This window comes from Bacillus rossius, chromosome 16, assembly GCF_032445375.1.
Source record: "Bacillus rossius redtenbacheri isolate Brsri chromosome 16, Brsri_v3, whole genome shotgun sequence".
Lineage (NCBI taxonomy): Eukaryota > Metazoa > Arthropoda > Insecta > Phasmatodea > Bacillidae > Bacillus > Bacillus rossius.
Genome location: NC_086343.1, coordinates 38,305,307 through 38,320,674, shown reverse-complemented (window position 1 = coordinate 38,320,674; position 15,368 = coordinate 38,305,307). Strand labels below are relative to the sequence as shown.

The window sequence follows — 15,368 nt, the reverse complement described above, 5'->3', positions numbered from 1 at the left end:
TGATTAAGTGTAATACCAAAGACATAAACGGTGTCTGGTGACCAGCGTCAATGAAGACAATATTCAAGCAATGTGTGAGCTTGGGGATAGTCCAATGAAGGAGGCATAAGGAGGTAAAATATTTGAAGACGACGCTGCGGTTGAACAGTACGTGCCTTTTGGGACAAAAGTTTCAATTTTTTTTCCATTAAGATATCAAAATCTTCCTATCCGTTGGAAAAATCGTATTTCGCTTAAAGGAAACTATGCAGAAAAATAAGGCATTTCATTGGTATTTTTCATAAATCTTCAATAAATGTATGTAAATATTATCTGTTTTATATGATTGACTCTCGTTTATACAACTAGGTCTCGTTACTTGACCACTGTTCACACCTCTGTTCATGAAAAGATGCGGTGAAGTGGTGAGACACTGCAGCTGGGTTCGAATACCTGCTATCTTGGTTTCCTCGTGCTTTCCCGAAGTCACTCCACGCAAATACTGCGAAGATGCCTTACTATAGAACTTGGCCCATTCCTTTTCTGATATCCCCGCTAAGAGTTGTTTGTGAGGCCATCTTTATGAATTCACCATCCAACTGATGTTAGGATAAAAAAAAAATGTGTGCACCTATATACGTATTGATCCTTAAAAGAATTTTTGCTAATCAAAATTAGATCTCTGGCTGTGAAGTGAATATAATGTGAACATGATTTTAAAAATTGCTTTAACAAAGTGAAAAAATATGCTGTTACGTAAAAATTACATCTCATAAAATATTGCCTGTTGCTTAATCCTCATATGTAAATCATGCGCTCATTCAGCCAATGAGAGTAATATAATTTGGGGAATCCTAGGAATGGGGTCGGTGTGTGGCCTGGGATTAACGTGATCCGCGTTATGTGATAACTAGGGACACCTGTATTTCGCGAATACATATCGTGTCAAGGTATTTCACAAAATACTGTAGCTTTTCTCCTGTGGTTATTGGCTGAGGTCGGTGAGAGGTGTCGTCCCGCTCTTGACGGGGCCAATGAGAATGTGGTCTCCGTACTGCTGCACCCTCACAATTTGCCATGACTCTTAGAAAAAGCTACAGTATTTTGTGAAATACCTTGACACGAAATGTATTCGCGAAATACATGTGTCCCTAGTGATGACGTAAGGCTTGGAAGTATTTGTATAGCTGATACGGAAAACAAACCATTTCGGTAAAGAGTTTTATTTAAATATTCTATAGTGCTTTTTAATTTTAAACGATTGTCTGCAGGGCACTTAGTAAGCTTGTGAACTAGTGCACTAATGGTATACAAGGCATCCGAAATTCAGTTCCATCTTACTTTTCTGGCAATGAAGCGATTATTTGCTGGGAAAATTGGTAGACTACGGAGGCCAAAGAAACCATTTTACAGACACCATGGTAGAAGTCCAGTTTTCCTTTAAAAAGGACGGTTACTTCTTAAATTTTCGTTATGTTCATACTTTAAACATTCAGTTATCCGAGCAAATGGCGCATAATGACCTAATCGTCTGATCATTATTCGCTTCAGTGACTATAAACGTCACATATAGCATCGACATTTTTCATTCGTATTGAAGCAGAGTAATTTAGTACGCAGTAAGCATTTTCAAAAATACACTTAGCAAAAAAAATTTGAATAATTTTTAATTCACAAATTAATAACTTAATCGTACCAAGTATCATTGGAGCAGCCCTTTAATTGGGCTAGCTTAAGACGAAGTGTTGTCAAATATTATGCTAATAATTCTAAAAAAAATTAATTGCCAGCAATTACTATGTTTAACCGTGTCTCTGAAAATACTTCGGTTATAGTCATGCACAAAACTTTCCCACACGTAACTCACTCAAACACACTGTTTGGCTGGCACTTTAAAATAGTAAATAATAAATATTTTAGTTAACTATCTGTTAGCCACTTCCTGTTTTAAAACGTTTCTTTTTGGAATGCTTTTCCACCTCTCATACTCTATAATATATCAATCTATAAAAGTTCTCTTAGAAAAAAGTAATGCATATTTGAAATGAAATTTAATTCATTCAAGCATACTCTGGTCATAAAAAAAGTTACGTTGGTGGAGGGAGAAAAACTTAGTAATGCTTCGGCTGAGTAGTCTTGCCTGATAAGTACCAATATTCATGAGTCAACTAATCTATTCTTAATTAATATCTATTACAATTAATATATGTTATGACTAAGTAAAATTTTGAAATGATTGTCTCTCTAAAAGCATGGTATTATCTGCTATAGTTTTATATTCAACTTTTTTTGCCGTTTGTAAAATAATGTGAAAGGTTAAATGAATTCTTGATATATTATTTTAATTAATTAACATCACTATGAAAATTAATCGAAAATTAAAACAACAATTATCAGGTTTTTATGTGCGAAAAAGTTTAATATTATACAAAACGATTGTATTGGGATTATATAATATTTTGGTTGGATTAATATATTGGTAACTTTTTGTGTGGTTAACACAGATAAGGCAACTGGCCAAATTACCCAATTGAAATTCCGGAGCAGTATTACTTTTCAGGGATGTGTTATTGTTTGGCTTATATTGTTGCAGTGCCAATTTCAGTTTTATTCGACACATACTGTTTGTAACAATTATAAATATCAAACCATTATTAAGTACTTAACCTGGTTTATATCTAGTTAATATATTTTCACCTTAGGAAGCGAATGATCACTTTTCTTAACAGGTTCACAGACTTGTATTTCTTTAAATCACTTAGCAAGAGATATGAAAGGAGTGTCCCACTTGCTAAGAAGAAGAAATCAACTAATAGAGCACCACCCATTATTATAGATTTCTCGAAACCTCGGAACATCTGGAACACAAGACATGATATTTATTTTATTAGCCAAGTGGTTGTATGGTATTAATGTTTTCTATATGTGGTGATTTATGTCCTATGGCAGTCGTAGAGTTAACATTTTACATGAAAAACTATTTTTAGGTTTAAAAAAATTAATAACAATGTGAAACAATTTGTACTCAATAAATTAATCTAAATGTAATTTTAATAACATATTGCAATGTTTAAGAAATAAAATGTTGTTAAAATTATTGGAAGGATAATTTAAGTTTATTTCAATTTTTCTACATTTTATTTTTATAATAAGGCCTTCTATTAATATCCTCTTAAAATAATCACTTATTACATTTTTAACTAAATATTTGTTATTTTTTTAGGGCTGGCTGAATAAAGAATTTTTTTGACAAACATTTGTTCAGAAACTTAAATCTTCTTTTCTATATTTTAGTAATACTTTCAGCAACGAAAATAAGGCTTCATGGTTTTGGTATGTTTTGGGATAAGAACTGGAGACTCGGGACTCAGAAATTCCTGAAGACCATCGTAGAATACGTAATCCACTCCGAATTTTGCAAAACTATTAGTGACCGTTTTGGTTTCAGATAAAATAAAGTTGCATATGTTTATAAACATGATATTTAAAAAAAAATTGCCTTCGTATCAACACCGTTTGCTTATAAATTTGTTGTGTTCATTAGAGTAATTAAGTTCTCTCGTTCATATTCTGACAGACCGCAACCAGGCAAAGAGTTAAACTGAGCTTGGTGAGTGATGACATAAGCGTGTTTATGTTGTAAATTATTATTTTCTAAAATCGTTTTCGGCACCGTACTTTTGACATTCTGGTTTCAGACTAATATGTCATGTGGGATGTTTGCCATAGGCTTTGGAGCCACAAAATTTATAGCTATGCTTGTATGCCGTTGATATTGCTGCGATCATTTCCTGCGCGAGCTAACTGGTTAGCGGTAGTGCGTTTTGTCTCCTAGGTTTGCTTGCTATTTACATCTGACATGCATTCTCTAACATATTTTGGGACCATGTGGTCTAACTAACATTGAAATTCGGGCATTGCATGCCTACTAGTCTATTTTGCCTTGCGCAAAGAAATAACTTTCCTTTCTGTTAATAAAGCTACCATTAAATATAAGATGAGGTCAAATGATTTGAAAGGTAATTACAAACTATGAATTGAAAATTTTATTCATTGTGAATAAGGTAAAAATATATATTTGTAACTTACATGTTCGTGTTGATTGGCGTCTGTTATGGGCAGAGAACCGCTTAGCATTATCATCCTGTGACCGAATGTAATACACAAAATGAAAAGAACCCTGCAGATGTCCATGAAGTCAAATCCAGGATGATGATAATCAACATTTAGAAAATCCTTATAACTGCTCTGGATGGAGAAATGCAGCAACACCTGAAAAACAGCTGACGAAATACATGACTGTCAGGAAGCTAGTCATAGTCGTATACGGGGATATAATTAGTTACTTATTATTAAGTTGAGGCCGGGCCCCATCAGAGTCCCAACTCCCACTGCAAGCACAAAATCCCTGTTACTTCCCACAAGGTAAAAACTAGCCCAGATGGGGCCTAACCTGCATATTAAAATTCAAAATCAAAGCGAACATCAAAACCTATGCTGAAAAATGTAAGGTGGCAAAAACATTGACCGAACACATCAAATATATTTTCAAAGTTTATTGTTAATCTTAATATCCCACAAATAGTACAAAAATAGTTAGATCTCATAAATGTATCACAAATGTTTTATAATTGACTAGATATATCTCATAAATAATACAAGAATAGTTAGATCTCATAAATAACAAATATTTTATAATTTATACACAATAAATATTCCTAACTTTAATACTTTTCTTTGGTTTCAATACTCTAGGCTAGAAGAGCCAAAAATTTATTACAAGGTACATTTAAATGCTTAATGACTTTAAACCAAAAATAAACAAAACCATTAATTAACTCGCAAGGAAAAGGTCTTTGGAGAGCTAAAAATCAATTAATTATTGAAAGCAATATGGCCGCCAACAACAGCAAAATGCACAGGAGGTGCAACAAAATTTACCAAGTGCCAATCCACATTATGAACACCTAAAGCAACACTAAGCTTAAACAGGTGCATCATATTCGCACAAAACACGAGTCCAATGGTTACTACTCACAGTTGCTTTCATCATTATCAAAACTTTAAACTCTACTGGCCATATCATAACAAATAATTACAACACCCATACTTAGCACTCCAAAACACCTTGCCTTCTGTCAATCTCTCTCTCTCTCTCTAATGCCTCATGATGATGTTGGTGATGGTCCTGCTGCTCCATGCCTAACTGATCAAAATCCCGGGCTTATATACCCATTTCTCACCCCCCCTTCCCTCCTATTGCCCCTCTTATCTCTCGGGATTAATAGAGATAATTTTCGAATGTTCTAGAAAGATCTTCATACCAGTTCACATAATCGATAAACAACCAATTTCCGGGATTTATTCTTCTTCTTGCTAAATTCGGAGTTGATAACACTGAATTCGATGTTGTGTAGGAATGAAGTCTCCACTTTGTCTATGGTATTTTGTTGAAAGTGCACTGTCTTCTGCCGCACACAGCCGTAGCTTATCTATGAGTCGTGACGTCACAAGAGGTCAGTTTATTCCCACATGTCAACATAGAAGGTAAGCTTCTTCATGTCCTTAAATGTTTTGGTGGTGGAAATTTAATTTAACGTCTTGTGACCAGACACGGTCACAAAGTGCTTTTACCATATGTTCTACAACAAGTTATTATGACAGTGTGATAACAAAAACATAAAACAAGAACTCATACAAGCAATTATGATGAAATCTTTAATAATAAACATTTTTAAATTATGATCAAATCTTTAAAAATAAATATTATTTAATTTGATCGAATGTTTGAAAAAAACTTTTTATACTGCTGGGAAGAAAACTTGAATGCATGATGGTAAATTGGATACAATTAATACCTCCACTTATTTTCCAGGTTACGTTTTACCAAAGCGCTATCAGTTTTGTAATATAAGTGCTTAAATAATGTTAGTTTCAACCACTCGTTTTAACGTAAGTACGTTTTTTGCATTGAAATAAATGCAAGTAACCATATGCATAAAAAGGAGACAAATTCTATATTTATATCCTATTTTTCTATTTAAAAATCTCAACCTCTTTTTAGGTAGGCTATGGTTTTGCTGAATGTTTAAAAATGAATACGAGTCAAGTTACGAAATTAAGACATGGCATAATTTAATTTGATGGACATGGAACATAATGCATTTCCAAATGAAATACATTTACAAACATATAATCATTTATCTTGCTATAAGAATATTGCCAGTCTCTTACAATAAAAGTAAATACGTACCTGGACTAATGCAGCTGTTCCGATGTGTTTGAGCATACCACGAGCTTATGGCCACCGTTATTACGAGGAGTAACATTAGGCAACTGCAATAAACGTTCATGTTTTAATCAATTACATTTTATTACAAACACATTCTCTTTAAATAACATAAATAGCCACCATTGAAATAACGAAAAGAAAGTATTTACGCAACGTAAACACATGTAAGAATGTGATGACGATTACCAGAAGAAAATCTCTCCAGTCGACCAGGGCATGGGATCCTGGTGAGTGGCACACAGCTGGGGAGACACCTGACTCTTGAAGATAAGCCCTACCCTCTGCCCCAGCAGCTGTAGCTCGTGTGCCAAGGTCGCCTGCAGCTGCTGGGGGGTGCAAGAGGAGGGCATACACAGGCCCAGGCGGAGCGTGCTGCGGGTGACCTTGGAGCGGTCCTTAGACTTCTGTTAACAAAGTACACAGTGTACAGCAAATGACATCTTTACGTTTCTGGTAGAGGAGAAAAATAATTAAACTTTCCCAGCAGGTCTTAAACGTAATACCCTGGAGGTGCATGATGCTTTAGACTACAAAACTGTATTTAATGTCAAATGTATGTCCCTGTATCTATTAATATATCTACATGTCTCGATCGTGATGATTTTTTGCCTAGACAAAATAGATGGCTCCCAAGGGCTCTGGTCTCGGACGTTAACTGGCTATTGAAATAATTGGTACATATTGAAGACACAAAACATGGAAAATAATGTTAATACATCTGAACGAGACGTAACATTATTTACTTCAATGATGCACTTGACATTTTGGGTGGCAATTCTTTGCTTATGTCCTTGAATATCGAAACTAAAATATCTGCTCTGGAACCCCTGGGTTTCTGTCCGAGCATAGTTTATTAATGGATCCAACAAAAGATTCCTTATGGATCTTGGGTTGAAAACATACCTTCCCACCAAGAAAAATATAAATTTTTCGCTTCTTTTCCAAACATTATATAAGTTTGCTACCTTATTTCATGTCCTACACAGCAATGACTTACACTATAGCAAAATTTTCTAAAAAAATTCCGGAGGTATTGCTTTAAAAGGGGAGAGATTTTACAGAGTGACAACCTGTCTGTCTGCGTGAAGCCACTTGCATGAATATGAGAGGTAGCAACAATCAGTGGCCACAAATACCCAGACACTCATGTGTTATTTTTTTTCAACCTCCGATCGGCTGTAATAAAAAAGGGAATGAATTGGGAAATTATTTTAATGTCAAAAGAAACGTACACCTTTACTCTATTTTTCCACATAATCATCGTGCAGATTGAGGCATTTGTCGTACCGATGCACCAGCTTTCCAATACCCTCTGCATAAAATGATGCCTCCTGCCTATTCAACCACATTTTAACAGTGCCCTGCAGTGTGATTACAGTTTCATTTCTCCATGGCATGCCCATTAATCGATACCCTAATCGCTCGTACACGAATCGACACGTCTCGTAGTGTTTACACCCTTCCACCAACCACGTGGAGCGGCCAACTCACACCTCAGTTGAAGCTTGGAATATTTCGATGGGAAGTGTTTGATCACCCTCCTTATAGTCCGGATTTGGCACCGAGTGACTATCACCTTTTCCCCAAGTTGAAAAAGTGGCTTGGAGGACGACGCTTCAACACCAATGATGAACTGCAGAGCACTGTTAAAACGTGGCTGAATAGGCAGGAGGCATCATTTTATGCAGAGGGTTTTGGAAAGCTGGTGCATCGGTACGACAAATACCTCAATCTGCACGGTGATTATGTGGAAAAATAGAGTAAATATGTACGTTTCTTTTGACATTAAAATAATTTCCCAATTCATTCCCGTTTTTTTTACAGCCGATCGGAGGTTGAAAAAAAAAAATAACCCTCGTAAATTTGTCGTGCTGTTAATTTATTGGGAATATTTTGGAACTATTTGATGGAAAAAAAGTGCAAGCAAAGAGTAAACACTTAGTTCACTTTTATAAAATACGAAATTACTAAAGGCAATCCTTACTTAATATTATAAATGTGAATGTAAGTTTGTTTGTTACGCTTTCACGCGAAAACTACTTAACCGATCATCATGAAACTTTGTACTCATTTTCTTGGAGGTATTAGAAGTAACATAGTATACTTTTTATTGAAGAAAAAAATAATTTTTACGAAAGATAAAAAAAAGTTTGTCAAAAAATTTCAAAATCTAGCTACTTTAACGCCATCTAGCATTCCAGTTATGAAGTTCCAACCCTGAGTACTGTAATACCGTTGCACTGTATTATCGACGGTCAAAATTCAAAATTCAAAATTATTTATTTTGTTTACAGAGAAATATATTTTATTGATTCAATTCTATTGTAAAGATCTCTGATACTTATTTAATGGCTTCAATGCGAGCGAAGCCGCGGGTAAAAGCCAGTACTAAATAAATACAACCGATTAATGTTTGAATATATTGTTACGAATGCGGGAGGCAAGGGTACGTCTTGCAGGTACCTATGCGGCCTGGCGGCTCGCACGGCCACTGACCTCACGCACGCTTGTCAGCATGGTCAGCTTGCATTATAGGAGTGAAAAAAGTATCAATATCCTAGTTTTACGTTATATTTTCATTGTCACTATTTGCTATGCACATTTAAATGAAATTATACAACCACCAATACAGTTTATGAAAAATGTTTCCTGTTGTTCAATATAACGTATAAAATCATTTTATTTGGGAAAAATTAATTAGACTGATGTAATTTTTACTATAGTAGTAAAATAATAATTAAAAATAACCAATCATATCCCTTTCGATAAATTATTAAATAAGTTCAAAACCTAACATTTTTCATGGCATTTTACTTAAAATTATTAAAATAATATAACATTTAAATTGTGTTTGATATATTGCAATCACATACTAATAATATCCCGATAACTTGGTTTGAATCTCAGATAGAAAATATGATAAAGTATCTTTCATATGTCTTTTTCAGCCTTTTCTGGCAGAGATAATACGAACATGAAACATTTTAGAAAAATTTCACTGAAAAAGAGCTGAAATCTTTTTTCAAAAGAACTCAATACTTAAGACTAACTTAGTTTTATTTTTACATACCTAAACTTTCACCAGAAGATTTAGTTTTTCTCTACATTTTAACCTAACTTTGCGAGTTCTATGGTAAAGTTTTAGGGTAAACAATGACACTAATAACAAATTACAGTAGATTTTACATTTTCTTTTGAATATTTCAAATTTATTTTATTATTCAATAGAACCAAACACTGAAATATTGTTAAACATTAACCAAATATTATCCAAAACCCGAAGATTGTTTTAGTGACCCAAGCTTCCCTACATTGTGCAGTGACCCATTTTACCCCAACCGTAATGACCTGAGTTACTCCAAACCATAAAAACTTAAAAAAAAATTATTATTTCTGCCGAGCATAAGGAAAAGGATAATTGCAGAGAGAGATGATACCACATACATGTCTATGTGAAAAAAAATTATGAGAAAAAAATATTAAAACACAAGCACCGTTACTTAAGTAACAGACTTACGTCCGCAAATTTTTTTCCACCATTCGAGTGCGCACCTCCAGACACAACGTCAAGTTTTATCACAGTGGCGATACACGAATACTAAGACAGGTAGAAGCACTCTCCAGCATTTGCGGGTAAATTTAGTACATTTTCCTAACTCTAAGAAGCACCAAATGAACTGAAGACTCGATTCACCCCATGACCCGAGTTTCCCCGCATTACACTATGCCTTCAAAAATTATGTTACCAAAAAGAAGGCAGCCATACCTTGAGCTTCTCCCAGACATGTATCTGTGGGTCGAACTGCAGAGTGTATGGATCCACCGTCTGTGTAGGAGTGTAGGAGACAGGCTGGAAGGATATCTCCACCAGACAATATTGCCCGTGGAGGTCGTTCACAGATACATCCAGACACTGGTCGAAGTGACCCAGGTGGTTAACGCTGCCATCCACTATACCATCTGGTAGCTTGACTGAGGCGTCAGCACTGCAACAAAGTAACACGTGTTCAGCAATGTGGCAGTGGTATTTAAGGATATCTACACAGACAAAACAGACCCTCTAGGTCGCCCATGGATACATCCAGACACTGGTTGAAAGGACCTGAGTTTTTGACAGAATTTAGATCTTGAATTCAGTACAGTTTAAGGACGTTCGAGGAACATTATTAGAGAGTACTATTTTTGTTATTACTATCTGTTTTTCATATTTATTTGGGTCTCCCTAATTTAGTTTTTAACGAGCCCCAGGACTTGACTTAGCTTCTCGCCACCTCTGCTGGCATCGGTCTACTTCACTTTCGTTCGCATGCTTGGTCAGCCTTTTCAGTTATCCTACACCCGTTACCGTCTGTTGCGCACGGCGATCAAACCCTGTTGCACGAGTACAATATAATAGTACCTCCGGAAACAGGGTTCAGGTTTTTTTGTCAGCCGACATCTTGTAATGTAACGTCAAGGTGGCCATCTTGGATGAACTGGACCTAGACTATCAAATTTTGTCAAAAATTACTAAAATTGACTCAAGATTTGTCAAAAATTCGCCAAAAAAACGCCAGAATTTCTAGTTTTTAGGAAAAAAAATCCCAAAAAAATATCTAAACATTTCCCTATTTGAAGGGAAAAATTCCCGTTATTTGGGAAAATTTTCCATTTTATTCCTTAAAAAAAAACTGCTTGAAAATTCTCTAAAGTGACTTAAACTCCCCATGGGCATACCTTGAAAATTATGTCATGGTCGTCATTTTGAAGGTATAGACGTCATCCTTGCAAATTTCGTTTCGGCTTCCATCTTAAAAACCCGTATTTCTATCCAAGTAAACCAGGAACAATTTTAAATAATTTAAAAAATATATAATCAAATTTTAATAAAAAAGGTTACACCATTTTAAAAGTATGAATTCACATCCGCCAAAATGAAAACCCATAACTGCTATGGGAAAAATGTGTAAATATTTACAATTTATGAAAAATTATTTAAATATAATTTTAATAAAAACATAAAATAAAAATGCACTTATGTCATGGAGTCTATGGTTCGAATTCGGCAAAAGCAAAAAAGAAATGTTGCTGGATCCTTTCTCCACAGAAGTCAATGGCAGACTGACCTCCCACCTCCAATGTCAAGGTAGATATATCGCCAGCAGTATGATGTAACACCCGCCATCTTGTTTTGTTCTGTTGGAGACCACCATCTTGTTTCAGTCTTCTTGAGGGCACTTCATCCCTGTTAGTTTAATGTTTATTCTCTATAGTGCAATAAATATATATTACCAGGGCGCGCGCCATTTTGTCGGCCATTTTGACTGCCATTTTGGAAATCTGTACCTATACTATTAAGCTAGAAATTCTGAGAAAACATCAAATTTGTTAAGAAAATCACTCATAATAAAGATTTATTTGATTTATTCTATCCCTCAGTTGGATAATTTATGGGTGTAAAAAAATATATATTTTTTTAATTTTAATTTTAATAAATATGGTGGAAAATCGTAAAAGAGGTTTATATTCCTCAGCTACCAGCCTCCAGTAAGCCGATTATGACATATTGACTATCATCTTGGAAATTCGTAATCATTTGACTAGAAATTGGGGAAAATACCATAAAACATAAAAAAATAATAATTAAATTAATGATTGACTCGATGGATTCCCGTCTTTGGTTCGTTTCTCTGGCTTTGATAAGAGTAACAAAAGCTTAAAATATAAATTTAATTCTGTTTCTCACTAACTTTTGTCGAGTTTATTAAACATTATCTCTACAAAAAACGAGTTTATACAAGATACCTGTACGATGAAATAAATACGTTATTGCTGTGCCTACCTACAATGGAAGTCTAATTTTTCTATACTTGGAATATCTTCTAACTAGGTCTTGTAAAATTTAAGGCATATAGCCGTAGTGCATTCGGAATATGAGTCCAGGCCATGTGTAATGTCAGGCTAAAACACAATATCTCGTAAAAATGAGGACAATCGACCTGACTACAAACATACCGATCCAGAATCAACAGAATGTTACTCTCGGTTGAAAGATGTGGTAGGATACAATGCCTTCAAATGTGTTTGGAACGAAAAGTCATTGGCTCCAACAGTCTTTGGTTCCAAAAGTCTTTAGCTACAAATATCATTGCTTACAAAAGCATTGACTCCAACAATCTATGGCTTTAAAAGACTTTGACTTGAAGTGTCATTGGCTACAAAAATTTTTGTCTTTAATGGTGTTTGACTCCAAAAGTCTTTGCCTTCGAAAGTCATTGGTTACAGAAGTAATTAAATCCAACAGTCTTTAGCTCCTCTGCGGCTTCAAAAGACATTGAATCTAAAAACATTATCTTCAACAGTTTATGGCTACAACTTTCTTTGGCTTCAATTGGCTGCGGCTACAAAAGTCTTTGACTTAATGAGTCATTGTCTCCAACAGTCTTTGGCACCAACTTTTTTTGTCTCCAACATCTCCAAGTCCTCCAATGCTACAATTGCTCCAATGCTACAATTTATCCAAAGCTCCAAATGCTCCAACAGCTCCAACTGCTCCAATAGCTCTAACAGCTCTAACTGATCCAACTGCATTTAACTCCAACTTATTTCAATAGCATTTTTGATCAAAATTGGCCTGATTGCTGATATTACTTTATAATAACTCCCTATTTTGTCAGTCATTGCAGTTGAATTTCACATATTTCAGTTGGAAGTAGTATTATTAGAACTTGGAACTAGATATAAATCAAATTTAGAATAGAACAATCACTTTTGAAAACCTATATATATATATATATTTTTTCAATTTTATACACATGCAAGTAATACTAGTCATTTATGTATACTTTCCCTAGTTCTTTGAATATAAAGTCTACTTATTTTATGTGAGAAAAGTTTCCTGCACAAAGCTAAACAAGTAAAAGACTTAAAAAGTCGAACAATATGTTAGCATCTTCCCACGAAGCATTATAAAACGTTACGCATCTATCATCTTCCACGTAATAAATATTATTAAGATCTCCAGAATCTTCTATTTTAACACAAGGCTCTATGTCACTTTCGTCATCGACACAATGATCTTCGCAAAATTTTCATAATAATTTATTTTAAAATGTCGTTTACAACGTTTTGGTCTCAACGCTTCAACATATTCTTCGATCTTGTGAGCTTCGTGTACGTTTTCACAGTCTTTCATCGTGTCATCCTCCAATGTATCATCATAGTTATCGATCATGTCAGCTTCAAATGTTTCATTCAAATGTTGTCACCTTCAGTTCGTTCTCCGTTCTTCGCAATTTCTTGGAGGCAAATAGACTTTGGTGTACATATATTTTCATTTACCATGAAGGTTCTACTTTCTTTCGTTAATTTGAAATGTTTAACTATCAGCGAGTCCTGGAATAGTATTTTTAGCATTAACATTTTAACGTTCTTCGTAATCAAAGAACTCGCAATACTTTTCCTTCGTTCCACTTCCTCGGTGTTGTTGACTGGTCAACGTTATCTTTATTCATATTAATTGTACAGGTCTTGCGATGTTTATTCATCGACCAAATGATTTCTGACACTGACTGATACTAAATGGTTTTGGCAAGGACCCAAAATACACTCGCTACTCTCATGCCGTTTAGCATTTTTTCTCCAGGTTAACACCACGCTGCAGTATCTAAAGCTGTGTCCTTTTGATACAGCTACAGGCAACGAATCAGGATGCATGTTAGTTTCTGCGACTAATGCAAGATGAAAACTGAGAGTTTTAAATTGGAACAATTACTTAGATATATTTTTTTAATTTTTCATTGGTGATAGACTTGTCGCAAGTAGTTCTGCTTTTCATCAATATATGGTACCAGTATTGCGTAGTGGTAAATATTATTTATTTTTATTTTTATTTTGGATGCTGGATGCTCTCTCGCGATCGCATGATTGCTAGACATTAAGGAAAAGGAACTTCGTCTTGCGTGATAGTGCTTCTCAGCTGTCTCAAGGCATATTATTTGACTGAGTAATGGATGTTTTGTGTTTGAATACCACCCGATAAAAATATAATATAAGGTAATTGCAGATTTAGTAAAAGAAATTCACTAAGTAATCGAAACTCTGAATAAAATTTCTTGTCTCAGCACAACATGGTTATTTTTAACTGCGTATTACAGTGTATTGTAGCTGTCTGTAAGTTACATGAATCACTGTGCACTTAATATTTAACAAATATTAGCCATGTTTTTTTTTAAATGTCGTATATTTAAAGACAGTCGAGCTTCTACCATTACATCAACTTTTAGATTATCTGAAGTTCGTTGAAGCAGCTGTATTGCTTTAATTGCTGATTGTATGTTTTTTTAAGCCACATGCTGACTAAGTCGAAGCTTATAAAATTTCTTTGGCCCTTTTACATTAGCTTCGGACTTTTAATGGCAAATATATGACCTGTTCCATGCACTAAAGCCTACGAGTGTATTTTAATTGCTTACATGCATACTGTAGAAAGTAATTCGTCTTCTCGTTCATTTTCGAGTCCATGCCGAATTGAAGGTACATTTAAGGTTTTTTTTTTTTTTTTAGAGAAGATAGTTTTCTGAAAATCTCCGGAATTTTACGGTATTTATTGTTTTGTTTTAGCTTTGTAGACACTATACTCCCTTTTCTCTTCGGCACTGCTATTGTTTCTGGCCGCAAGTCTGCCAATTTTTACCACATCTCCCCCCCCCCAGGTGCCAAGGCATCCTTACCTGCTATTGTGCCAAAACTTTACACTCTGCACCCGGTCCAAGTGGCCTTGCGACCTTCATCATTTTGCATGTTTACAAACAGAGCTGCGAGTTTGACTAGACACAGCTACATGCTGTTTAGTTTTTCACCTTTAACTGCCCTGTATTAACGTAGTTTGTGTCATTGATTCTATTAATAAGCTTCTCAATACTTAACAAAAATGTAAAAAAAAAACATAATAAAAACAAAGATTTTTTGAAGTTATAGGTACTTCTTTAGGCGCGTTATGAAAAAAATGATGAGAGTGAAATTTTAAGATGCGCGCGCATCACTGTAACGCAAAATTAACAGGTTGAAGCTGCCCGCTAAATCGCTCATTAAGTTACGAAAAAAAGGCACCAACAAA

General features: G+C 34.8%; 2 protein-coding genes across 2 annotated transcripts in view; both read right to left on the bottom strand.

Annotated features, from left to right (window-relative positions):
* Positions 1–4,120, bottom strand: part of LOC134539889 (nose resistant to fluoxetine protein 6-like) — a 72,028-nt gene extending 67,908 nt beyond the window's left edge. The window contains exons 1-2 of the mRNA XM_063382238.1: positions 4,069–4,120; positions 2,677–2,837 (exon numbers count right to left, since the gene is read on the bottom strand). Of these exons, the coding sequence (XP_063238308.1) occupies positions 2,677–2,837; positions 4,069–4,116 (209 nt within the window). The 5' untranslated portion in view covers positions 4,117–4,120. The remainder of the gene's footprint in view (positions 1–2,676; positions 2,838–4,068) is intronic.
* Positions 4,121–6,453: 2,333 nt separating this feature from the next.
* The window catches only part of LOC134539888 (uncharacterized), a 93,834-nt gene continuing 84,919 nt past the window's right edge, over positions 6,454–15,368 (bottom strand). Inside the window, exons 3-4 of the mRNA XM_063382237.1 lie at positions 10,038–10,257; positions 6,454–6,675 (exon numbers count right to left, since the gene is read on the bottom strand). Of these exons, the coding sequence (XP_063238307.1) occupies positions 6,454–6,675; positions 10,038–10,257 (442 nt within the window). The remainder of the gene's footprint in view (positions 6,676–10,037; positions 10,258–15,368) is intronic.